General features: G+C 38.6%; 1 protein-coding gene across 1 annotated transcript in view; it reads left to right on the top strand.

The window, feature by feature from the left end:
• The first annotated feature begins 360 nt into the window (after positions 1-360).
• tmem8b (transmembrane protein 8B) overlaps positions 361-27403 on the top strand; it is a 60430-nt gene continuing 33387 nt past the window's right edge. The window contains exons 1-4 of the mRNA XM_076099619.1: positions 361-379; positions 2536-2725; positions 3223-3430; positions 22321-22454. Coding sequence (XP_075955734.1) covers positions 361-379; positions 2536-2725; positions 3223-3430; positions 22321-22454 — 551 coding nt within the window. The remainder of the gene's footprint in view (positions 380-2535; positions 2726-3222; positions 3431-22320; positions 22455-27403) is intronic.

Genomic DNA, 27403 nt, shown 5'->3' with positions numbered 1-27403 from the left:
GGGGATGAGCAGAGCAGAGCAATTTTATTCTCCTCTATTTCCTATTAGAACACACTGCACATTCAAGAAAAAGCTTTTCCTTTCTGCATCCGCCCGCTTCAGCACCCTGTCACTGCGGACTGGGGGCCACTTGGTTTTCCTTTGCCCTGTGTTGCCATCAAGGTAAAACAAAAGTAAAACCACGTAGCCACAAATGACAGCATCAGTGCAGTGAGCTTGCTTACTCTTAGGTGGATTGGGCTCCTGCTGTTTTAGAGGCACACAGGCTTTTCATTGCATCCTCGAAAACGGCTTTTACGAGATTTTACCATTTTTTTTGTGTGTGCAAATTGCAGGTGAGATAAATTATCCCCCAAAACGATGAACGACATCGCCGCAGGTACTCCAAGTGCAGATGGCGGAAGCGCAATAAACACAAAGGGGAGCGCGCTGCAAATGGGGAAACATTCTCCTCCGGTGAAACATCAAGCCTCCACATTGTTCTGATGAACTGCTGCTGCTTTCTTATCTCCTTATATTTATATTTACGATAACGCTAATCTGAGAGATGCAGTATGTTCCGGTGTAGCAATTAACTGCCTCGCACTCCATTTCCCCTGATTCCACCCCCCCCCGTTGGGCGTCGCTCTATGGCTCACGTAGGTAATATGGCAGATTACACCTGTCGCTCGTTCTGCTTGCTTTTATATGCGGGAGCCTTCGCTGGATGTAATCCAAGGATTTGACATTATGCAGGGATGCGAGTGAGCCTGCATACATGCATCTCCCTCAGCTGCTTTAAAAGGAGTTAATGTCTGCGATCACATATTTGGATGATCTAGCTCTCTGTTGCGTCCCGGGTTCAAGGAGAAGATTGGTATTATGAGACTTCAGACAGAGAGACTGCTATTTACAAGAACGGTAGCGCTGAGAAATTGGGAAATGTTTGTACTTGGGATTCAGTCTTTGTAAGCAAAAGTCTTCGCTCATTGTCAGCAAGCATCGTGGCGAGGGACGGCAATGTCGGTCTCTGACGGTGGATCGCTCCAGGACTTTGGAGCGGACTGAAATCTCTGGTCAATTTGACCATTCGCCAAATCCCGCCCCGGCCAATCATAGCGCAGATTCGGCTAGCTCTGACCGGGGATGGATGTGGAGCTAGTCGTTAAACGTTGTGTAATAGTGATACTCGTTGCCCGGAGAGGTTGGAAGGAGATGTACGTTTCTAAAACGTTTCGTTTCTCGGTAAAAACCTGTGGAGCTAACATTAGCGTAGTACGTTAGCACAGCATTAACTATCGTCTTGCCACGCTAGCTACTGAAGGTATACTGAATGTAAACACATGCTGCTTTCACTTTTTAATGATTGTAACAGTTAATAAAGACCTACCTGGCTTTACAGGACCAGTGTTTCATTGTCTTCTGTCTCGATCTCCAGGTGATGTGATGCTTCACTTTTACACTGTGATCTGTAGACTTTAGCTTCCATCTTAACCTTTTACCCGTTTTCACTGCTGAATCACTTTGACATACTGGATATAACCTTTAAAAACACATGGTAGACCCTTCTGTCTGCTTCTCTCTGGAAAATTGCTTTTTCGTTTTACTAAAAATTAGATAATTATTATTCAGGGAGTGCAGTTAGTGACAGTGTGGGCTCCATGGTAGCTCTGGGGGCGGGGCTTAGCGAAGGATCAGTTGCTAGGTGGGTTGCCATGAAATTTTGTAAGATAAACAATGGTCCCCAGAGGATGAATTCTAATAACTGTGAATCTCATGACTTTTTTGTCTTACACCACCAACACCACCATCAAAGTTTTCACTTACCCAAAATCCCAACATCGACTAAATGGATCAGCACAAAATCTGGTAAAGGCACTAATGAGGTGCTTCCTCGCGTCCATTCTCCTCCCGTGACCCCGTAAATCGTTCCATCTCCACCATCATGGAGGATCTTCCAATTCCTTAGAGTGCACCTCGAGGAGACAAAGAGCAACAAAACAATGGACAGCTGATGCAGCTGTGCCACATGTCATATTTAATTGACGTCTCTTTAAAATGCCCTGTCCACTCCTCTCTCCTTGCGTCTCTTCCTCGCCTACTCTGCTCGCATCTCCCGTGGGCGGGACTGAGACGCGAGGGAGAGGAGGCGAGGGAAGGAATCGAGGAGACGCGTTAGCATAACGAAGAAGGTTCCCAGAGGATGAATCCTAATTACATTGATGATCCCCTGACTCCTCATCTTGCGCCATCAGCCTCATCTGAACTTTTTTGTGTTGGGCAAATTAGCAAACACATCAAACTAAGATGGTTAACACTATAGCTGCTTAACAATAGCACATTAACATTAACATTGGGAATATTTTAACACGCTAACACATGGTGAACTCAAAGCTCAGAGCAGTGCTGTGCCTAAGTACAGCCCTAAGACTCTTAATCCTGTCAATCAAATGTAGGGAGCACTTTTCATTTTATTAATGAGGATATCTCGTGTGTTCCTGACATTTATCCCCGCACATATTCAGGGAGACTCTCCTCTGGTTCTGTTCCCCACAGATTGCCTTTTTGTGACTGAATACTTTACCCGCACGCCTCGTAAGCTGAACGCTTTCAACTCCTTCGCCAGTGTGGAGCTGTTCCACTTCAATGTGCCTGACAACACCATGATAGCCGTATGGAACCTCATCACCTTCAAGGAGCAAGGGGGCACGTTTGGAGACAGCTGCCCGAACCGCAACGTGACCGTGTAAGACGATGACTTTGTACCCGACTAATTTTTCCCTCTTTCTGAAGTTGCTTGTGTTTAGTTTAAACACTTTGCCTTTGGGGGGAAAAGGGTTATAGCAGCTGGTTCAACACTGAGCAGTGTCAGCTATTACTCGGCATATGGAGGGGACTGCTGTTAAAGCATTAGCTGCATTTAACTTTTAATTTTTCCTGTCTATATTTGTCATATTGGTAAGTGTTTGTGATGAGAGCTGGCTCCTCTGTGTGACTCCTCTGTGTCCCTGTGATGCTGTGACTGAACGTGGGCATGGTTATCACATTCAAATACGTAGGGCTAGATATGATTATTAATGGTTCGGATTTGAATTTTTTCACATTTCCAAACAGAAGATGCCATCTGTGCTCATGCTGTCAGTTGCTCCTATGGATGAATTTGTATATTCGGCAGATGCCTGTGTTGTATGTGAGAAATATTAGGGCCAAACAGCGATCACATTTTGTGTTGGTGATCAACAGGTACTTCAGGTCTGGGGCTCCTCCAGTAATCAACCCCCTGTACACCCGCTTCCCTCGGGACACGGTCGTCCCAGGATCCTTTGCTGTGACTCTCACCTGGACTCTTCCAAACCGTACCACAGGAGCATTCAACGTGACCAGCCCGCTCCCTGGAGACTGGTTCCTAGCCGCACATTTGCCCAAGGATGAAGGCAAGATCTCAGTCAAGGTGAGCCTGAACATCTATCACCAGTAAACATCATGGCTATGTCTTAGAATTTGAATCACTGAGATGTGATTTAGGAAATATTGGTGCTAGCATTGGTCATTCTGTTGTTTCTGCACTGCACCTCCCAGAGGTCCACTTATAAACAAACTGTTACAAAAAAGCTGTGTTCTGTAGATGGTGTTTTTTTATTTGCTTTTACTGCCTAAATTACCACCAGATCAATCCTTCAAAAATAATTAAGAGTCTAGAGCATAGACTGTATATAAAATGGACGTTGTCTCCGTGACATCACCCATTGGTTTGTGGAATGTGGTTTTGAAACTTCAAGTTTGGCATTTTGTTCGTCTCCATCTTGATTTTTTGCAACCAGAAGTGACAGGAGAGGGTGGAGTTAAGTAAAACCGAATGCTGAGTAAGACATTTTTAGGCGACCAAATTATTAAAAATGACTTTCATGAACTGAAAACACACTGTGAAATTGTTAAAGGTAGCACTGCCCTAAACCATCATCTGCTTTATGGTCTATTTGACTCTAAATGGACCATAATTTACTAAATGAACATCATGCTGTATTGAAGAAGACTTGAAACTAGAGATTGAGACCATAAACTCATGTTTACAATGTTTACTGAGGGAATAAATCAAGTGAGAAGTAAAGTCAACAGAGTCAACCAGAGGAGTTGCCCCCTGATGGCCATTAGAAAGAATGCTAACCAACAGATATAATGTTACACATTATAAACACAAAGCACAGCCGAGGCCGAAGGGGATGTTATTCAGTTCATTGGCCAAACTATTGAACAATTTTAATTATAATAACTTTGACCTGATATTGGCCAAAGTAATTAGATGAATGTCTGAGCCACATTTCATGGCCATCCATTCACTCAAAACCACAAAAACCTCATGGAGGCACAAGGGGAAAAGTCACGCCCTAGGCAAAAGTTTTACGCCAATCTATCTACTAGATGTTGAGATATTTCACTGCATAAGTGAACAACTTTACCTGCTGGCGGCACTAAATAAAAGTCAGGGGATCACCATAGTCAGTAGGATTCATCCTCCAGGCACCATGAATGTCTGTACCAAATTTCATGGCAATCCATCTAATACTGTAGCTGTTGAGACATTCACTAATTACCAAAAATGTCAATCTCATGGAGGTGCTAGAGGAAATGTCAGAGGATGACCAAAATAAATTCTAAAGGACTATGAATGTACGTAGAAAATTTCATGTGAGATTTGTCAGTCTGGACTAAAGTGGTGAACCGAAAGACACAAGTATCCTCATACAACGGTTTGTGTGATATCTCACGAAAAAAGTCAAAAGTTTGTGCATTCTCTTACGAAAGTCCACCAACACATGTCAATTTCTGTTCGTTGCATGCATACAGTCTTTTCAATATAAACTTTTATCTTCACAGGAAACAACTCAGGTGGTTTAGGCAACAGCACTACTTGGTAAGGTTTAGGAAACGTGACTTTTAGCCAACAAAACAAATTAGTTAGGTTTAGGAAAAGGTTGTGGTTTGGGTTAAAACAATTACAGAAGTAACGTTAATTAAGTACAGAAGTTACGTGAGAAACGTGACTTCTCATTTCACACATATGAACAGCGGTTTCCTGGGTAGACCATATTTTTGTTTATACTTTCTCATTCATGATTATGTGGATTACAAACAAATTGATTTTGTTGGATGTGTAATAGATACCAAAAGCGCATAATTTTTCGTAGCTATAGCTTCAACAGCTGTACATAGCCAACCCTAGAGCCACAGTGCTAGCACGGAGGATCAGCGGTTTGGAGCAGCAAATGAAAAGCTCCAGTCTGTTAGAGACTGGTAAAACCAAAGCTTATTAATGTGGAAAGCGTTGTTTCCGATAACTTCAGTGGGATCTACATCTATAATATTTTCTTCACGGTTACTTACCTCCCCTGTAAGATAGAAAAGATTATAATAAAACTGATGTATGTGATGGTTGGGATTAGTATTCTGTGCTTGCTCTGCAGAGCGTCTTTTTTCTCTCCTTCATCTCATCATGTTCTTCTATTTGGCCACATAAAAGCACCTGCTGATTTCCATTTTCAGGCAATTTATTTGTCACTGGCATGGTGTTCAGTTGTGCTTCCTTTGTGGTTTCCACTGGCTGGCACAAGTGCACCTGGAATACACAACAATCAAAAATACCATCAAAAGTTGCTGTCAACCTCGCATGTGCAAAAATAATTGGTTTGCTTTGGGGTGCACAGAGAATAGAAGCTGCCGTGGCTCAAATATGACCGGCCTAAAATGACACACCGTATAGATGGAAATAACCTCTTTTCTGCATTCTCCTTTCTGAAGCATTTTTATTTTTTTAAACAACCAAGATGTGATGTTATCAGTTCAGAGAGGACAACACGGGTGTAAGCAATGCAAGCCAAGCAGGGGAATGCACGCTGCATTTATAACAATGTCAGTCAAATACCGAACTTGAGCAATCCTGCGCACAGAGGGCATAAGGATTTAGCAACTAAGAACAAAGAACGATGATAAAACTGTATTTTCTGTCAAATACATAATTTTCATTATGTTCTTTGACTTGCTGAAATTGGAGAGTCAAGATTCTCTGTGTTTGATATATTTCACTCCGGCATATCTCCCTGAGAATTATTTGACCTGTATTCTTCCTTGGAATTAATAATTGTTAAATGCATTTATCTATTTTACTCTTACCTCATAAAAGCCAGAAATTTGGTTTAAAACATAAAAAAATGTCAACATTATCAACAAAATACAAAGAGATGTTGTGCCAAAGATGTTGATGTATTGTGTTACAGACGTAGCTACTGAAATTAGCATGCTAACCAGCTAGCCTCAGCCCGTCCTGTCTTGTAACACCACTTGTACCTCGAGAGGCGATAGTGAGTCACTAGCGTCCAGTCTGACCTTAGACCGACATGAGAGGACGGAGAAGTAGAGCTCTGGGAGACGGACCTTCAGTTAGCGGTTAGCTATAGCAACTTGCACACAGCTAGCGCCGTCCGTCACAGTGGGCTGGCTCTGGGTCTAACCTGTGTAACGGCGGCAAGAAAACAATTCTGGATCCAGGGGGGGAGTCCAGGCAGTCCCCCAGGATCAGACCCCTATAGGCGCTGGGGGTTTTGCGCTGGCTGAATGCAAGTTGTTTTAGCTAAACGCTAACTGGAGAGCCGTCTCCCCCGGAGCTGACACATGCTCTGCTCCCTTCAAAAATAGTCTCCTGGTGGCTGCGAGGACAGTATAGAAATATGAGTCGTTTCTGCCACTTTGAATTCTAATCCAATAAACAAACTATCAAAGCGTACAATGAAGTGTACAGCCCCGGTTACTGTCACGGTAAACACACAGACGGCTTACGTTTTTTTTAACTTGCTCTCAGAGTTTCAGCAGTTTGGTTGAATTTTGCATATTCTTGCCCTGTTGTTAGTTAGTAGTTGGCTTCTTCTATTTTTTTTAATGACTGATGACTGTAAATTTAGATTGTATGGACCCAGTGGATAAGGTAAAGTCCTGCCACCTATGGAGCATATAGCCAGAACTTACACACTGCGCCTTTAAGAAGACAAAAAGCAACATAGTGATGCTTTTCCCATTTTCTTCATGGTGTATCGTATCGGATTAGACATCATATGAAGAGGAAAATACATAAGAAATAAATGCGAAGTGATACAAGCAATAAATTATATAAGATGTTTACCAATGCCACCATCTTTGTACCTTTAGACGTTTGTTGTTACGACGTCACTGGAGTGTAGGGCAACCAGCCTATCTTGTTTCAGGATAATGGTGATGCTAGTTAGTTTTTGTAGTAACATATTAATAGAAATAAGGGCGGTAGAAAAAAAAGACTAACCCGCAATCAATGTAATTCATCACAATTCTGGAGGGGTTTCTTCTCTCTTATCATCCATTGCTTAAAAAAGAGCTTACCGTTTTATGATGCTCATTAAAATCAAGCTTTGACATGATATATTAGCTTTTCATTAAATGCTGGATATTGGCCAGTCAGCGTCGTCTGCCAGTCAGTATCACGGGGTCTCAGTTCAAGTCTGTAAATATAGAAAAAAACAGTCAGTAAAAACTGCAATTAACCTCTTATTCTCGGAGCCGTTTTTGAGGTCTCTGAGCGAAAAAACATAGCCCTACAAAACTGACCATAGCTCTGTAACTACAAGGTCGATTTTAATAATTTTTGTTGATATAATCAGATCACAACACCTGTGACATAGTTTCTATTGGTCATATTGTGAATATGTTGCTGGTTAATATAGAAAATAAGACATAACACAGCTGAAAGTGAAAATATTCAGCCTCGCCTGGGAAAAATGCACTTTCAGTGATAAAAGGTTATTGAAATAATGCAGCTAGCTCCCTGAATCTTTCCCAAGTCATAGCATAACTGATCAGTAGTTATTAAAAAAAGGTTAAAGTGGAATAAAGTGGAATAAAGTTAAGAATAAGAGGTTTTAGTCAGGCGAGGCATCATTTTCGAACCAGCTGTTGCAGCTCTTACATTGTACTTTTATACACTATATAACTATATATTTCACTTTCTTTATCACTCATATGATTCAATACATCCAAATACAGATAATAGGAATCATATTCATATTCATAACATCATCAGAGCCAGTTTTGGCTGTCATCTGTAGGATTTTCTCATTTCATGTGTGTGTGTGTGGCTGGATCTCAGCCTATCCTCGGTCGATTTCCAAAAACAACCCCTCCTTAGACGCGTCACAGGCTTAGGAAGACTCGTGCCAAGTATGGTGGTGATCGTCAAAAGATTTCATACAATAAAGTTGCCAGAAGTGACGCGTGTAACCCGGCGGAAATTTCCGGTCGCAGGCAGTCTGGCCACTCGCCCAAGCCCCCTTGACCGCTCTTATTCTGGAAACAAGTCGGAAGTCAACAGTATGCAGTTGGCAGCAATGACTACAGCTTTGGAACGGAAATTCCGCGACGTTATTATCCATATTTAGAGAAAACTTGGGCGCATAACCACGATTTTCTTCGGCGAAGTTCAGCATGAAGGTACGTTTGATCGCCCACCACGGTTTAGTGTTCGTACGGATCGTAAAACAGAGGTTAGTTACGTGTTCCGCCACGTGTGCTAATGCTAATAAATGCATTGTATGACTGGGTAGCCGTTAGCATGAGGGTACAAACATTGACTTACTGTACTCATAGCGCCGATTTCTGGCCCGGATTTGGTGCTTTTATGCCACGATATTTATCTGCTTATGTGAGTACCCTATAACTGTGTTGGGAGTGTGTTAGAAGTGACTTATATGATGTTGTTGTCCATACGTTGCTCTTTCATCGAAAAAAAAAAATTAGCCACATACATGCTACTGGCTAATAATCATGCTATTTTCCGCATGTGAGTTTGAGGGGTTCTGAGCCTGAGTGCCCCCAAATTTGGGGGCGTCGTGCTCAAGAGGTATCTTTTTTTCCTTACATATTAGTTGTTGGAATGCTGTTAAGCATTCCAACTATTGTTCTTCGAATCTTTATTGTTGGAATGCTGTTAAGCATTCCAACTATTGTTCTTCAAATCTTTATTGTTGGAATGCTGTTAAGCATTCCAACTATTGTTCTTCGAATCTTTATTGTTGGAATGCTGTTAAGCATTCCAACTATTGTTATCCTGTTTCTCTTTATTCAACTATTTCTTCCGTACGTATTTTGCTATCTATCTCCTTCCACATTTTTTAAGCTACAGAAACCGTTCAAATATCAAAATGTTCAGCTCTTTCAGCTCATGTGTGCTATGACTTTTCATATTCATAACCTTTAAACTTTATGAATTATTAAGCTTTTTGCAATTTTTTTTTTGAATGGGTTTCTATGGAGAAAATGTTCAAATCCTCTTCAACTTTCAAATCCTTCTACTTCCTCATACTTTCAGCTACAGACACCATTTCAACTTTCAAATGTTGAGAAAACCCTGATCTATTACCACATTATTCAGCTTTTTGATATCTTTTATACTTTTTGAACTGTCCCATTTTAACTTTTATGATTTTTTCACTCCTTTTCTGACTTTATAATGGGTGTGTATTGCGCAGCTTAGAGTGCGTGATGTCACCGCTAGAGTGAAGAGCAGCTTGAGATTCTTGTGAAAAAAACATTTGTCTTTTGCCACTGTGTCCACAATCTTCACTCTTCATGCATCATTTCTGGATGTAGAAGTAGCTAATGTTGTCCTTGTCGTAGACAAATGACTGTGGAATCCCACAGATTTACACATTTGACACAGAAGCCTGTAATTGAGAGGAAAACCAACTTTCTGCTCCATAGAGACCAATGTTAAATTTTGCTTCAAAAACATCTTCCACAGAACACGGTACCCCATTTCTAAATCGCCAGTTCAGCCACATTTTTTACACTACAGACACAATTTTTACAGGATCTGTTCTTCAACTCATCCTTCCTCTCATTTATTAATATCAGAGCAATAGGAGCTACGGTTATGGGAGTTTTGAGGATTTGTTTGAGAGGTGTTTCCCTGTTTAATCTCCATGAAAAGGCTGCAAGGACACAGGTGTTTCTGATTAAGCTCATTAGTGATGTTGATAAACACACAGACTCACAGACACACGCACTCCTCTCTCTCTCTCTCTCTCTCTCTCTGTATGTCTCTCTCCCTCTATCTCTGTATGTCTCTCTCTCTGTGAGTGTCTCTCATAGTCATTCAGGTCTTACAGCTTTTTACAGGACTCCCCTCCCCCCACTCCATTTTAAAATAAAAGCCCCACAGAATGAATTCTAACTGAAATGCTTATGATGAAGCCTGACATTTAATAACCTGCTTGTGTTTATCTAACATTATAAGTCCATCCCCCCCCCCCCCCCCCCCCCCCCCCCCCCACACCCCATTTCAAAATAAAAGCCCCACAGAGTGAATTCTAACTGGAATGCTTGTGATGAAGCCTGTCATTTAATAACCTCTGTATGTGTGTTTCATACTTTCTGATTCTGTCTCCTCCCCCTCTCCCCCACCCAGTCCCACCCTTTCAAAATAAAAGCCTCATGGATTAACTATTTAAACGTTAACTAGTACTTATTCTAATGCCAGTAATACTTCTACTACTAATAATACTTCTACTACAACTACAACTTCTAGTACTACTACAAATATCACTACTGTTGACATTTTTTAAGCCACAGAAACCGTTCAAAAATCAAAATATTCAGCTCTTTCGGGAGAGGGGTGATATGAATTTTCATATTTGTAATCTTTAAATTCTTTGAAATATTAAGCTATTTGCAATTTTCTTTTGAATGGGATCTCTATGGAGAAAATCTTCAAATCCTGTTAAACTTCTTCAACTTTCAAAGCCTTCTTCTTCTCATACTTTCAGCTACATATGACTTCATATTTGTAATCTTTCAACTTTTTGAATTATTAAGCTTTTTGCAATTTTTTTTAAATTGGATATCTATTTTCAGCAATGTTTTTGAGATTCATTTCAGCTTTCAGCATTCCAACGCATTTTCAGCAGGAAATGCATTTTCTAGTTCTTCCTTATATTATATTTCTTCCGTACACTTTTTGAAACTCTTCTGCTCCTTCATATTTTAAGCTACAGAAACCGTTCAACTATCAAAATGTTCAGCTCTTTCAGCAGAGGGGTGCTATGACTTTTCATATTTCTAACCTTTAAACTTTATGAATTATTAAGCTTTTTGCAATTTTGTTTTTGAATGGGTTTCAATGGAGAAAATGTTCAAATCCTCTTCAACTTTCAAATCCTTCTACTTCCTCATACTTTCAGCTACAGACACCATTTAAACTTTAAAATGTTGAGAAAACCCTGATCTATTGCTGCATTATTCAGCTTTTTGATATCTTTTATACTTTTTGAACTGCAGCAGTTTAACTTTTATGATTTTTTCACTCCTTTTCTGACTTTATAATGGGTGTGTATTGCGCAGCTTAGAGTGCGTGATGTCACCGCTAGAGTGAGGAGCAGCTTGAGATTCTTGTGAAAAAAACATTTGTATTTTGCCACTGTGTCCACAATCTTCACTCTTCATGCATAATTTCTGGATGTAGAAGTAGCTAATCTTGTCCTTGTCGTAGACAAATGACTGTGGAATCCCACAGATTTACACATTTGACACAGAAGCCTGTAATTGAGAGGAAAACCAACTTTCTGCTCCATAGAGACCAATGTTAAATTTTGCTTCAAAAACATCTTCCACAGAACACGGTACCCCCATTTCTAAATCGCCAGTTCAGCCACATTTTTTACGCTACAGACACAATTTTTACAGGATCCGTTCTTCAACTCATCCTTCCTCTCATTTATTAATATCTGAGCAATAGGAGCTACGGTTATGGGAGTTTTGAGGATTTGTTTGAGAGGTGTTTCCCTGTTTTATCTCCATGAAAAGGCTGCAAGGACACAGGTGTTTCTGATGAAGCTCATTAGTGATGTTGATAAACACAGAGAGGCACTGGCACACGCAGATACACTCCTCCCCCTCTCTCTCTGTGTGTGTGTGTGTGTGTCTCTCTCTCTCTCTCTGTCTCTCTCTCATACAGTCATTCAGGTCTTAGAGATTTTAAGAGGACCCCCCCCCCCCCCCACACACACACCCCATTTTAAAGTAAAGGCCCCACAAAATGAATTCTAACTGAAATGCTTGTGATGAAGCCTGTCATTTAATAACCTGTTTATGTTTATCTAACATTATGATTCTGCATCCTCTCCCCCCCCCCCCCCGCCCACACTCCATTTCAAAATAAAAGCCCCAAAGAGTGAATTCTAACTGAAATGCTTGTGGTGAAGCCCGTCATTTAATAAACTCTGTTTATGTGTCAAACATTACGATTATGTCTCCTCTCCCCCTCTCTCCCCCACCCAGCCCCACCCTTTCAAAATAAAAGCCTCGTGGATTAACTATACGTTAAGCTCAAAATTAGGCTTTTTTGTTGAAATAATGAATGCTCTTACTAATACTGCGACAACTACTACTACTGCTGCTAATATTTATAGTATTACTACTGCTCCTACTACTACTACTACTTCAACTTTTGCTGTTCCTACTATTACTACTACTGCTACTGCTATTACTGCTACCATCAATATTATTACTACCACTACTACTATTACTTATACTACAACTGCTACTAATACTACTGCTATTGCTGCTACTACCAGTACTAATACTACTACAGTTATTAGTACGACTGCTACTAGTACTACTACTACTGTTATTACTGCTACTTCAAATACTGCATTTACTATTACTACTGCTACTACTGTTATATTAAATACTACGACCACTACTACAGCTATTACTATGACTACTGATACTACTACTTCTACTACTTCTTCTAATTACTAATACTTCTACTACTAATGATACTTCTACTACAACTACAACTTCTACTAATACTACTCCTACAAATATCACTACTGCTACTACTAGTACTTATTCTAATGCCAGTAATACTTCTACTACTAATAATACTTCTACTACAACTACAACTTCTAGTACTACTACAAATATCACTACTGTTGACATTTTTTAAGCCACAGAAACTGTTCGAAAATCAAAATATTCAGCTCTTTCAGGAGAGGGGTGATATGAATTTTCATATTTGTAATCATTAAATTCTTTGAAATATTAAGCTATTTGCAATTTTCTTTTGAATGGGATCTCTATGGAGAACATCTTCAAATCCTGTTAAACTTCTTCAACTTTCAAAGCCTTCTTCTCATACTTTCAGCTACATATGACTTCATATTTGTAATCTTTCAACTTTTTGAATTATTAAGCTTTTTGCAATTTTTTTAACATTGGATATCTATTTTCAGCAATGTTTTTGAGATTCATTTCAGCTTTCAGCATTCCAACGCATTTTCAGCAGGAAATGCATTTTCTAGTTCAACTTCTTCAACTTCTTCTATTTCTTCCGTACGCTTTTTGCTACTTATCTCCTTCCACATTTTTTAAGCTACAGAAACCGTTCAACTATCAAAATGTTCAGCTCTTTCAGTAGAGGGGTGCTATGAATTTTCATATTTCTAACCTTTAAACTTTATGAATTATTAAGCTTTTTGCACATTTTGTTTTTGAATGGGTTTCAATGGAGAAAATGTTCAAATCCTCTTCAACTTTCAAATCCTTCTACTTCCTCATACTTTCAGCTACAGACACCATTTCAACTTTCAAATGTTGAGAAAACCCTGATCTATTGCCGCATTATTCAGCTTTTTGATATCTTTTATACTTTTTGAACTGCAGCAGTTTAACTTTTATGATTTTTTCACTCCTTTTCTGACTTTATAATGGGTGTGTATTGCGCAGCTTAGAGTGCGTGATGTCACCGCTAGAGTGAGGAGCACCTTGAGATTCTTGTGAAAAAAACATTTGTATTTTGCCACTGTGTCCACAATCTTCACTCTTCATGCATAATTTCTGGATGTAGAAGTAGCTAATCTTGTCCTTGTCGTAGACAAATGACTGTGGAATCCCACAGATTTACACATTTGACACAGAAGCCTGTAATTGAGAGGAAAACCAACTTTCTGCTCCATAGAGACCAATGTTAAATTTTGCTTCAAAAACATCTTCCACAGAACACGGTACCCCATTTCTAAATCGCCAGTTCAGCCACATTTTTTACGCTACAGACACAATTTTTACAGGATCCGTTCTTCAACTCATCCTTCCTCTCATTTATTAATATCTGAGCAATAGGAGCTACGGTTATGGGAGTTTTGAGGATTTGTTTGAGAGGTGTTTCCCTGTTTTATCTCCATGAAAAGGCTGCAAGGACACAGGTGTTTCTGATGAAGCTCATTAGTGATGTTGATAAACACAGAGAGGCACTGGCACACGCAGATACACTCCTCCCCCTCTCTCTCTGTGTGTGTGTGTGTGTGTCTCTCTCTCTCTCTCTGTCTCTCTCTCATACAGTCATTCAGGTCTTAGAGATTTTAAGAGGACCCCCCCCCCCCCCCACACACACACCCCATTTTAAAGTAAAGGCCCCACAAAATGAATTCTAACTGAAATGCTTGTGATGAAGCCTGTCATTTAATAACCTGTTTATGTTTATCTAACATTATGATTCTGCATCCTCTCCCCCCCCCCCCCGCCCACACTCCATTTCAAAATAAAAGCCCCAAAGAGTGAATTCTAACTGAAATGCTTGTGGTGAAGCCCGTCATTTAATAAACTCTGTTTATGTGTCAAACATTACGATTATGTCTCCTCTCCCCCTCTCTCCCCCACCCAGCCCCACCCTTTCAAAATAAAAGCCTCGTGGATTAACTATACGTTAAGCTCAAAATTAGGCTTTTTTGTTGAAATAATGAATGCTCTTACTAATACTGCGACAACTACTACTACTGCTGCTAATATTTATAGTATTACTACTGCTCCTACTACTACTACTACTTCAACTTTTGCTGTTCCTACTATTACTACTACTGCTACTGCTATTACTGCTACCATCAATATTATTACTACCACTACTACTATTACTTATACTACAACTGCTACTAATACTACTGCTATTGCTGCTACTACCAGTACTAATACTACTACAGTTATTAGTACGACTGCTACTAGTACTACTACTACTGTTATTACTGCTACTTCAAATACTGCATTTACTATTACTACTGCTACTACTGTTATATTAAATACTACGACCACTACTACAGCTATTACTATGACTACTGATACTACTACTTCTACTACTTCTTCTAATTACTAATACTTCTACTACTAATGATACTTCTACTACAACTACAACTTCTACTAATACTACTCCTACAAATATCACTACTGCTACTACTAGTACTTATTCTAATGCCAGTAATACTTCTACTACTAATAATACTTCTACTACAACTACAACTTCTAGTACTACTACAAATATCACTACTGTTGACATTTTTTAAGCCACAGAAACTGTTCGAAAATCAAAATATTCAGCTCTTTCAGGAGAGGGGTGATATGAATTTTCATATTTGTAATCATTAAATTCTTTGAAATATTAAGCTATTTGCAATTTTCTTTTGAATGGGATCTCTATGGAGAACATCTTCAAATCCTGTTAAACTTCTTCAACTTTCAAAGCCTTCTTCTCATACTTTCAGCTACATATGACTTCATATTTGTAATCTTTCAACTTTTTGAATTATTAAGCTTTTTGCAATTTTTTTAACATTGGATATCTATTTTCAGCAATGTTTTTGAGATTCATTTCAGCTTTCAGCATTCCAACGCATTTTCAGCAGGAAATGCATTTTCTAGTTCAACTTCTTCAACTTCTTCTATTTCTTCCGTACGCTTTTTGCTACTTATCTCCTTCCACATTTTTTAAGCTACAGAAACCGTTCAACTATCAAAATGTTCAGCTCTTTCAGTAGAGGGGTGCTATGAATTTTCATATTTCTAACCTTTAAACTTTATGAATTATTAAGCTTTTTGCACATTTTGTTTTTGAATGGGTTTCAATGGAGAAAATGTTCAAATCCTCTTCAACTTTCAAATCCTTCTACTTCCTCATACTTTCAGCTACAGACACCATTTCAACTTTCAAATGTTGAGAAAACCCTGATCTATTGCCGCATTATTCAGCTTTTTGATATCTTTTATACTTTTTGAACTGCAGCAGTTTAACTTTTATGATTTTTTCAGCCCTTTTCTGCTTTTAGAGTGCGTGATGTCACCGCTAGAGTGAAGAGCAGCTTGAGATTCTTGTGAAAAAAACATTTGTCTTTTGCCACTGTGTCCACAATCTTCACTCTTCATGCATAATTTCTGGATGTAGAAGTAGCTAATCTTGTCCTTGTCGTAGACAAATAACTGTGGAATCCCACAGATTTACACATTTGACACAGAAGCCTGTAATTGAGAGGAAAACCAACTTTCTGCTCCATAGAGACCAATGTTAAATTTTGCTTCAAAAACATCTTCCACAGAACACGGTACCCCATTTCTAAATCGCCAGTTCAGCCACATTTTTTACACTACGGACACAATTTTTACAGGATCTGTTCTTCAACTCATCCTTCCTCTCATTTATTAATATCGGAGCAATAGGAGCTACGGTTATGGGAGTTTTGAGGATTTGTTTGAGAGGTGTTTCCCTGTTTAATCTCCATGAAAAGGCTGCAAGGACACAGGTGTTTCTGATGAAGCTCATTAGTGATGTTGATAAACACACAGACTCACAGACACACATGCGCTCCTCTCTCTCTCTCTCTCTCTCTCTCTCTCTCTCTCTCTCTCTCTCTCTCTCTCTCTCTCTCTCTCTCTCTCTCTCTCTCTCTGTCTCATACAGTCATTCAGGTCTTAGAGCTTTTTTTACAGGACCCTCCCCCCCCCACACACACACACACCCCATTTTAAAATAAAAGCCGCACACACATGATTTAGAGATATACGTGATGCAGCTCAGCCAATCAAATATGGGTATTCTGATAAGTTTCCTGATTCGAAGGAGATAAACACACACCGCGACACAAGAGGGAGAGACGAGGAAAGACATGGCAGAGCAGGACAATAGTCATGTAAGCTGTAAATGATAAAACAGGACAATCTCCAAATGAGAAAGATTGCCAGAGAGATCAGAGTCTCTCTCTCTCTCTCGCTCGCTCTCTCTCTCTGTCTGTGTCTCTCTCTCATACAGTCATTCAGGTCTTAGAGATTTTAAGGACTCCCCCCCCCCCCCCCCCCCACACACACCCCATTTTAAAGTAAAGGCCCCACAAAATGAATTCTAACTTAAATGCTTGTGATGAAGCCTGTCATTTAATAACCTGTTTGTTTATCTAACATTATGATTATGTCTCCTCTCCCCCCCCCCCGCCCACACCCCATTTCAAAATAAAAGCCCCAAAGAGTGAATTCTAACTGAAATGCTTGTGATGAAGCCTGTCATTTAATAACCTTTTTATGTTTATATGTTTATCTAACATTATGATTATGTCTCCTCTCCCCCCGCCCACACCCCATTTCAAAATAAAAGCCCCGAAGAGTGAATTCTAACTGAAATGCTTGTGATGAAGCCTGTCATTTAATAACCTGTTTGTGTTTATCTAACACTATGAGTCCATCTCCTCTCCCCTTCCCCCCCCCCCCACACCCCATTTCAAAATAAAAGCCCCACAGAGTGAATTCTAACTGAAATGCTTGTGATGAAGCCTGTCATTTAATAACCTGTTTGTGTTAATCTAACAATATGAGTCCATCTCCTCTCCCCTTCTCCCCCCCACACCCCATTTCAAAATAAAAGCCCCACAGAGTGAAATATAACTGAAATGCTTGTGATGAAGCCTGTCATTTAATAACCTCTGTTTATGTGTCAAACATTATGATTATGTCTCCTCTCCCCCTCTCTCCCCCACCCATTCAAAATAAAAGCCTCATGGATTAACTGTATTTAAACATTAAGCTGAAAATTAGGCTTTTTTGTTGAAGTAATGAATGCTCTTACTAATACTGCGACAACTACTACTATTGCTGCTAATATTTCTAGTATTACTACTACTGCTGCTACTACTACTACTACTACTTCTACTACAACTTTTGCTGTTGCTACGATTACTACTGCTATTACTGCTACCATCAATATTATTACTACCACTACTGCTATTACTACCACTACTACTATTACTTATACTACAACTGCTATTCATGCTACTACCAGTACTAATACTACTACAGCTATTAGTACGACTGCTACTAGTACTACTACTACTGCTATTACTGCTACTTCAAATACTGCCATTACTATTACTACTACTACTACTTATACTACTACTGTTATATTAAATACTACGACCACTACTACAGCTATTACTACTACTACCGATACTACTACTTCTTCTAAATACTAACACTTCTACTACTAATGATACTTCTACTACAACTACAACTTCTAGTACTACTAATACTACAAATATCACTACTGCTGACATTTTTTAAGTCACAGAAACCGTTCGAATATCAAAATGTTCAGCTCTTTCAGCAGAGGGGTGCTTTGACTTTTCATATTTGTAATCTTTTAACTTTTTGAAATATTAAGCTATTTGCAATTTTCTTTTGAATGGGATCTCTATGGAGAAAATCTTCAAATCCTGTTAAACTTCTTCAACTTTCAAAGCCTTCTTCTCATACTTTCAGCTACATATGGCTTCATATTTGTAATCTTTCAACTTTTTGAATTATTAAGCTTTTTGCAATTTTTTTTAAAATTGGATATCTATTTTCAGCAATGTTTTTGAGATTCATTTCAGCTTTTAGCATTCCAACGCATTTTCAGCAGGAAATGCATTTTCTAGTTCAACTATTTCTTCCGTACGCTTTTTGCTATCTATCTCCTTCCACATTTTTTAAGCTACAGAAACCGTTCAAATATCAAAATGTTCAGCTCTTTCAGCTCATGTGTGCTATGACTTTTCATATTCATAACCTTTAAACTTTATGAATTATTAAGCTTTTTGCATTTTTTTTTTTGAATGGGTTTCTATGGAGAAAATGTTCAAATCCTCTTCAACTTTCAAATCCTTCTACTTCCTCATACTTTCAGCTACAGACACCATTTAAACTTTAAAATGTTGAGAAAACCCTGATCTATTGCCACCTTATTCAGCTTTTTGATATCTTTTATACTTTTTGAACTGCAGCAGTTTAACTTTTATGATTGTTTCACTCCTTTTCTGCTTTTATAATGGGTGTGTATTGCGCAGCTTAGAGTGCGTGATGTCACCGCTAGAGTGAAGAGCAGCTTGAGATTCTTGTGAAAAAAACATTTGTCTTTTGCCACTGTGTCCACAATCTTCACTCTTCATGCATCATTTCTGGATGTAGAAGTAGCTAATCTTGTCCTTGTCGTAGACAAATGACTGTGGAATCCCACAGATTTACACATTTGACACAGAAGCCTGTAATTGAGAGGAAAACCAACTTTCTGCTCCATAGAGACCAATGTTAAATTTTGCTTCAAAAACATCTTCCACAGAACACGGTACCCCCATTTCTAAATCGCCAGTTCAGCCACATTTTTTACACTACAGACACAATTTTTACAGGATCTGTTCTTCAACTCATCCTTCCTCTCATTTATTAATATCGGAGCAATAGGAGCTACGGTTATGGGAGTTTTGAGGATTTGTTTGAGAGGTGTTTCCCTGTTTAATCTCCATGAAAAGGCTGCAAGGACACAGGTGTTTCTGATCAAGCTAATTAGTGATGTTGATAAACACACAGACTCACAGACACACACACACACACTCCTCTCTCTCTCTCTCTGTATGTCTCTCTCCCTCTATCTCTGTATGTCTCTCTCTCTGTGTGTCTCTCTCATACAGTCATTCAGGTTCTTAGAGATCTTTAGAGGATCCCCCCCCCACACACACCCCATTTTAAAATAAAAGCCCCACAGAATGATTTCTAACTGAAATGCTTATGATGAAGCCTGACATTTAATAACCTGTTTGTGTTTATCTAACATTATGAGTCCATCTCTCCCCCCCCCCCCCCCACTTCAAAATAAAAGCCCCACAGAGTGAATTCTAACTGAAATGCTTGTGATGAAGCCTGTCATTTAATAACCTCTGTTTATGTGTCAAACATTATGATTATGTCTCCCCCCCCCCCACCCAGCCCCACCCTTTCAAAATAAAAGCCCCATGGATTAACTGTATGTAAACATTAAGCTCAAAATTAGACTTTTTCAAATACTGCCATTACTATTACTACTACTGTTATATTATATACTACGACCACTACTACAGCTATTACTACTACTACTTCTAAATACTAATACTTCTACTACTAATGATACTTCTACTACATCTACAACTTCTAGTACTACTACTACAAATATCACTACTGCTGACATTTTTTAAGCCACAGAAACCATTCGAATATCAAAATGTTCAGCTCTTTCAGGAGAGGGGTGATATGACTTTTCATATTTGTAATCTTTAAATTCTTTGAAATATTAAGCTATTTGCAATTTTCTTTTGAATGGGATCTCTATGGAGAAAATCTTCAAATCCTGTTAAACTTCTTCAACTTTCAAAGCCTTCTTCTTCTCATACTTTCAGCTACATATGACTTCATATTTGTAATCTTTCAACTTTTTGAATTATTAAGCTTTTTGCAATTTTTTTTAAATTGGATATCTATTTTCAGCAATGTTTTTGAGATTCATTTCAGCTTTCAGCATTCCAACGCATTTTCAGCAGGAAATGCATTTTCTAGTTACTAATTGAAATGGTCATATGCTTTATGAATGAGTATAATTCTTTATTTAAAGACCAAACACTCTAAGCAATCTTAGCTGATAGAATCTAATAGCTTGTTCCTGCAATAAATCCTTCCTATGTGAGCCTTAAAATGATAATGAAAGGTATTCCTCTCTGTCTCATTATAACGGGCGTATTCAATACATAACAAACTCAATATATTGCAATGCAATGCAACAACGAGCGCTAACTGCAGACTTTAAAATGGCCGCAGAGTTTAATAAAGCTGCACATAAGCTCGTAAATGTTGCATTTACTGCGGCACTATTGCGATGGATTGCATTAGATTGTTCAGGTGTACCTAATAAAGTGGAAGCTCGGCGTATACCCCAGAGTGTTCCCTAACAGTTCATGGTCTCAGTGGGTCATTCTGACTGAAAGAGCTAAAGTAATGCAATTAGTCAAGGTTTCAGTGGGGTTTAGTGCTCCATGGCCTAAAAAAAGGGTTTTACAGGCTTTAAAGGGACAGTTCACCCCGAAATACAAAAAAACATCATATTTTTGTACTTTTGATCAATATAGATTGTTTTGGTATGAGTGGCCTTGTTTTGGAGATATCGGCCGTAGAGATGTCATCCTTCTCTCAAATAGCAGTTTCATGCAGGAAATAATGGTAGAAAGAAAATAGCCCTTACAGGAAGCAGCTCACAACAAGGACTGTGGATTATTTTGAGTAACAGGGTCATGCTTTCTGGAAAGAGACGTTGATGTTGAGTTTTTCAAGTGGTTTTCTTTTGGCGCTTTGAGCACCGTAAGCCGAGCGCCATGTAGTCCCTTTATATTGGAGAGAAGGCCGACATCTCCAAAACAAGACAGATCACACCAAAACAATCTGGACTGATAAATAGCACTGCAGCTAAGAGGAAAAATACGTAGTTTCGATTTTTGGGTGAACTGTCTCATTAACATCCTGCCAAAAGATAAGAATTCTGGGGGAAATAAACAAACAGCTGTATATATTTTGGCATGACGTTTAAAGATATTAAACACAACATAGTGTGAAAACATTGGCCCCTTTAAACCTCTGTCCTAATGGTTGAGCCTTAATTAAAACACAACATCCCCTCCAAGATGCATGTGCAGGTCCAACTGACAGGCTGTAATAAATCAAAGGGTCACCTCGGCAGCTCCCGGACTAATGACATGCCACGGTAATTGTGGCTGGAGCAGGCGGGGTCACTGATCGGCTGACAGCAAACGAAGGGCCTCATTTGGTATTCACACCTGTCCTTTTGAATCAGGTGTGAAAAGGAGGATCTATTTCCTTTAACAACTTTTCAGCAGCGCGGGAAATGATTCTCGGCCTCCGAGTCGATCGGTCCGCTCGGCTCATCTCACAGAGAAACACACGTTGAGCGTTAAATGTTCAGAACGACACGAGTGGAACAGCGGGTTGTGTGTTCCACTGTGTGGCAGGCAGGCAGAGGGAGGACAGAGTGATATTAATCCAGGAGGCTGACAGGCTTTATACACACCACCTCGCATGATAAATCCCCTCCTTAGCAGCTTTTAAGAAACATCGGTGAGTTAAGCGCTAAAGCGCCCTGGTTAAACCGCTGCTGTGTTGTCTTTGCAGGGTTTGTCCGAAGAATGCCAGTATCTGTTCCAACCTCAGCTCATCGTCCAGAGGCTGATTGGGATTTCTGTGCTTTATCCTGGATACTTCATCGACCAGATGATCCCCATCCATAACAGATCTGCACTCTATAAGTAAGTCTTCCAGACCAAAGTGTCAGGATGGGTTGGCTTTAAAAAAAAATGAAGTCCATAACCGTGGACAGTCTCAGTGAAAAATTCACTTTTATTTGTGCACAGTCTACCTCCCGGAGTTCTTCCTCTCTGTGAGCTTATCTTGCATGTTTCATTTGAAAAAGATGTAATTTCCAAGTGTGTGCTTATAGTCTGAGCATCTTTATTTGCTTCCTCTTCTCTAAAAGTCACCTGAAAGAGTTGTGAGCAGAGGAATATGCATTTTCTATAGGTTGACGCTCTGTTGTTTGTGATCTTCTGAAGGTGCCAAAAGGAAGGAGAATCAGTATTATTTGAATTCTTTAATAATATTGGAAGGGTATTGAAATGTTTGTTCTTTGAACAATATACAGCATATTTAGATAGAAAGTTTGTTGTCTGATGTATTTTCAGTCTTTGATCTGTTTGTACTGTGAAAATCTTATTTTTCATTCATTTGTTTTACTTATTAAAGCACCAGTCTTTGCAGAGTATCAGTATTGTTATGAAAGAGACAGGCAAAAGACCATACATTCACACAATACATTACTGCAGAGCTATGGGTTTGTGTAATTAAAAAAACAGCCAAGCATGTCTCACATTACCATAAAAGTAAAATTAAAACTGCAATGGCAAAGACATGCTGCTCTCTTCTAGGATTTTTTTTTTTTTTTTTTTTAATCAAGTTTTTTCCCTAATAAACAATAATTGTTGGAATGCTGTTAAGCATTCCAACAATTAACAATTGTTATCCTGTTTCTCTTTATTGTTGGAATGCTGTTAAGCATTCCAACTATTGTTCTTCGAATCTTTATTGTTGGAATGCTGTTAAGCATTCCAACTATTGTTATCCTGTTTCTTTATTGTTGGAATGCTGTTAAGCATTCCAACTATTGTTATCCTGTTTCTTTATTGTTGGAATGCTGTTAAGCATTCCAACTATTGTTATCCTGTTTCTTTATTGTTGGAATGCTGTTAAGCATTCCAACTATTGTTATCCTGTTTCTTTATTCTTCCTTATTTTATTTTTTTTATAATTATATTTCTTCCGTACGCTTTTTGAAACTCTTCTGCTCCTTCATATTTTAAGCTACAGAAACCGTTCAACTATCAAAATGTTCAGCTCTTTCAGCAGAGGGGTGCTATGACTTTTCATATTTCTAACCTTTAAACTTTATGAATTATTAAGCTTTTTGCAATTTTTTTTTTGAATGGGTTTCTATGGAGAAAATGTTCAAATCCTCTTCAACTTTCAAATCCTTCTACTTCCTCATACTTTCAGCTACAGACACCATTTTAACTTTCAAATGTTGAGAAAACCCTGATCTATTGCTGCATTATTCAGCTTTTTGATATCTTTTATACTTTTTGAACTGCAGCAGTTTAACTTTTATGATTTTTTCAGCCCTTTTCTGCTTTTATAATGGGTGTGTATTGCGCAGCTTAGAGTGCGTGATGTCACCGCTAGAGTGAAGAGCAGCTTGAGATTCTTGTGAAAAAAACATTTGTCTTTTGCCACTGTGTCCACAATCTTCACTCTTCATGCATAATTTCTGGATGTAGAAGTAGCTAATCTTGTCCTTGTCGTAGACAAATGACTGTGGAATCCCGCAGATTTACACATTTGACACAGAAGCCTGTAATTGAGAGGAAAACCAACTTTCTGCTCCATAGAGACCAATGTTAAATTTAGCTTCAAAAACATCTTCCACAGAACACGGGACCCCATTTCTAAATCGCCAGTTCAGCCACATTCTTTACACTACAGACACAATTTTTACAGGATCTGTTCTTCAACTCATCCTTCCTCTCATTTATTAATATCGGAGCAATAGGAGCTACGGTTATGGGAGTTTTGAGGATTTGTTTGAGAGGTGTTTCCCTGTTTAATCTCCATGAAAAGGCTGCAAGGACACAGGTGTTTCTGATTAAGCTCATTAGTGATGTTGATAAACACACAGACACACGCACTCCTCTCTCTCTCTCTCTGTGTCTCTCATACAGTCATTCAGGTCTTAGAGCTTTTTTACAGGACCCCCCCCCCCCCCCACCACACACACACACACACACCCCATTTTAAAATAAAAGCCGCACACACATGATTTAGAGATATATGTGATGCAGCTCAGCCAATCAAATATGGGTATTCTGATAAGTTTCCTGATTCGAGTGACATTTACACACACCGCGACACAAGAGGGAGAGACGAGGAAAGACATGGCAGAGCAGGACAATAGTCATGTAAGCTGTAAATGATAAAACAGGACAATCTCCAAATGAGAAAGATTGCCAGAGAGATCAGTCTCTCTCTCTCTCTCTCTCTCTCTCTCTCTCTCTCTCTCTCTCTCTCTCTCTCTCTCTCTCTCTCTGTCTGTGTCTCTCTCTCATACAGTCATTCAGGTCTTAGAGATTTTAAGGACTCCCCCCCCCCCCCCACACACACCCCATTTTAAAGTAAAGGCCCCACAAAATGAATTCTAACTTAAATGCTTGTGATGAAGCCTGTCATTTAATAACCTGTTTGTTTATCTAACATTATGATTATGTCTCCTCTCCCCCCCCCCCCGCCCACACCCCATTTCAAAATAAAAGCCCCAAAGAGTGAATTCTAACTGAAATGCTTGTGATGAAGCCTGTCATTTAATAAACTCTGTTTATGTGTGTCAAACATTAAGATTATGTCTCCTCTCCCCCTCTCTCCCCCACCCAGTCCCACCCTTTCAAAATAAAAGCCTCATGGATTAACTGTATTTAAACGTTAAGCTCAAAATTAGGCTTTTTTGTTGAAATAATGAATGCTCTTACTAATACTGCGACAACTACTACTACTGCTACTAATATTTCTAGTATCACTACTACTACTACTGCTACTACTTCTACTGCAACTTTTGCTGTTGCTACCATTACTGCTACTACTACTACTGCTATTACTGATACATCAATATTATTACTACCACTACTGATATTACTACCACTACCACTACTATTATTACATATACCACAACTGCTACTACTGCTATTCCTGCTACTACCAGTACTAATACTACTACAGCTATTAGTACGACTGCTACTAGTACTACTACTACTGCTACTACTTCTTCTACTACTACTACTGTTATATTAAATACTACGACTACTGATACTACTACTTCTTCTAATTACTAATACTTCGACTACAACTTCTACTACTACTGCTACTACAAATATCACTACTGCTACAACTAGTACTTATTCAAATGCTACTAATACTTCTACTGCTAATAATACTTCTACTACAACTACAACTTCTACTACTACTACTACAAATATCACTACTGCTGACATTTTTTAAGCCACAGAAACCATTCGAATATCAAAATGTTCAGCTCTTTCAGGAGAGGGGTGATATGACTTTTCATATTTGTAATCTTTAAATTCTTTGAATTATTAAGCTATTTGCAATTTTCTTTTGAATGGGATCTCTATGGAGAAAATCTTCAAATCCTGTTAAACTTCTTCAACTTTCAAAGCCTTCTTCTCATACTTTCAGCTACATATGACTTCATATTTGTAATCTTTCAACTTTTTGAATTATTAAGCTTTTTGCAATTTTTTAAAAATTGGATATCTATTTTCAGCAATGTTTTTGAGATTCATTTCAGCTTTCAGCATTCCAACGCATTTTCAGCAGGAAATGCATTTTCTAGTTCAACTTCTTCAACTATTTCTTCCGTACATTTTTTGCTACTTATCTCCTTCCACATTTTTTAAGCTACAGAAACCGTTCAACTATCAAAATGTTAGCTCATTAAGGACACATGTGCTATGACTTTTCATATTTCTAACCTTTAAACTTTATGAATTATTAAGCTTTTTGCAATTTAATTTTTGAATGGGTTTCTATGGAGAACATTTTCAAATCCTCTTCAACTTTCAAATCCTTCTACTTCGTCATACTTTTTTGTTTTTTGTTGAAATAATGAATGCTGCTAATATTTATAGTATTACTACTGCTCCTCCTACTACTACTACTTCAACTTTTGCTGTTGCTACTATTACTACTACTGCTACTGCTATTACTGCTACCATCAATATTATTACTACCACTACTACTATTACTTATACTACAACTGCTACTACTACTACTGCTATTGCTGCTACTACCAGTACTAATACTACTACAGCTATGAGTACGACTGCTACTAGTACTACTACTACTGCTATTACTGCTACTTCAAAAACTGACTTTACTATTACTACTACTACTACTACTACTGTCATATTAAATACTACGACCACTACTGCAGCTATTACTACGACTACTGATACTACCACTTCTACTACTTCTTCTTCTAATTACTAATACTTCTACTACAACTACAACTACTACTGCTACTACAAATATCACTACTGCTACAACTAGTACTTATTATAATGCTACTAATACTTCTACTGCTAATAATACTTCTACTACAACTAAAACTTCTACTACAACAAATATCACTACCTACTGTTTCTCTTTATTCAACTTCCTTTTATATTTCTTCCGTACGTATTTTGCTACTTAACTCCTTCCACATTTTTTAAGCTACAGAAACCGTTCGAATATCTAAATGTTCAGCTCTTTCAGGAGAGGGGTGAAATTAATTTTCATATTTGTAATCTTTAAATTCTTTGAAATATTAAGCTATTTGCAATTTTCTTTTGAAAGGGATCTCTATGGAGAAAATCTTCAAATCCTGTTAAACTTCTTCAACTTTCAAAGCCTTCTTCTTCTCATACTTTCAGCTACAGACACCATAGTTAGACATTTCAACTAGAAGGGTTTTCAGCAGTGCAGTTTAAATGCTTTCGGGCTTCAACATTTTTCAGACGGGTAGTCTCCCATTTCTCAATTTTCAGCAATTTTTTTACAATTAATTTCAGCTTTCAGCATTCCAACGCATTTTCAG

The sequence above is a fragment of the Anarhichas minor genome, unplaced genomic scaffold, assembly GCF_050575085.1.
Source record: "Anarhichas minor isolate MPS153535 unplaced genomic scaffold, ASM5057508v1 ptg000025l, whole genome shotgun sequence".
Lineage (NCBI taxonomy): Eukaryota > Metazoa > Chordata > Actinopteri > Perciformes > Anarhichadidae > Anarhichas > Anarhichas minor.
The sequence above is the reverse complement of the archived record's forward strand: the minus strand, read 5'-3'. Positions and strand labels throughout refer to the sequence as shown.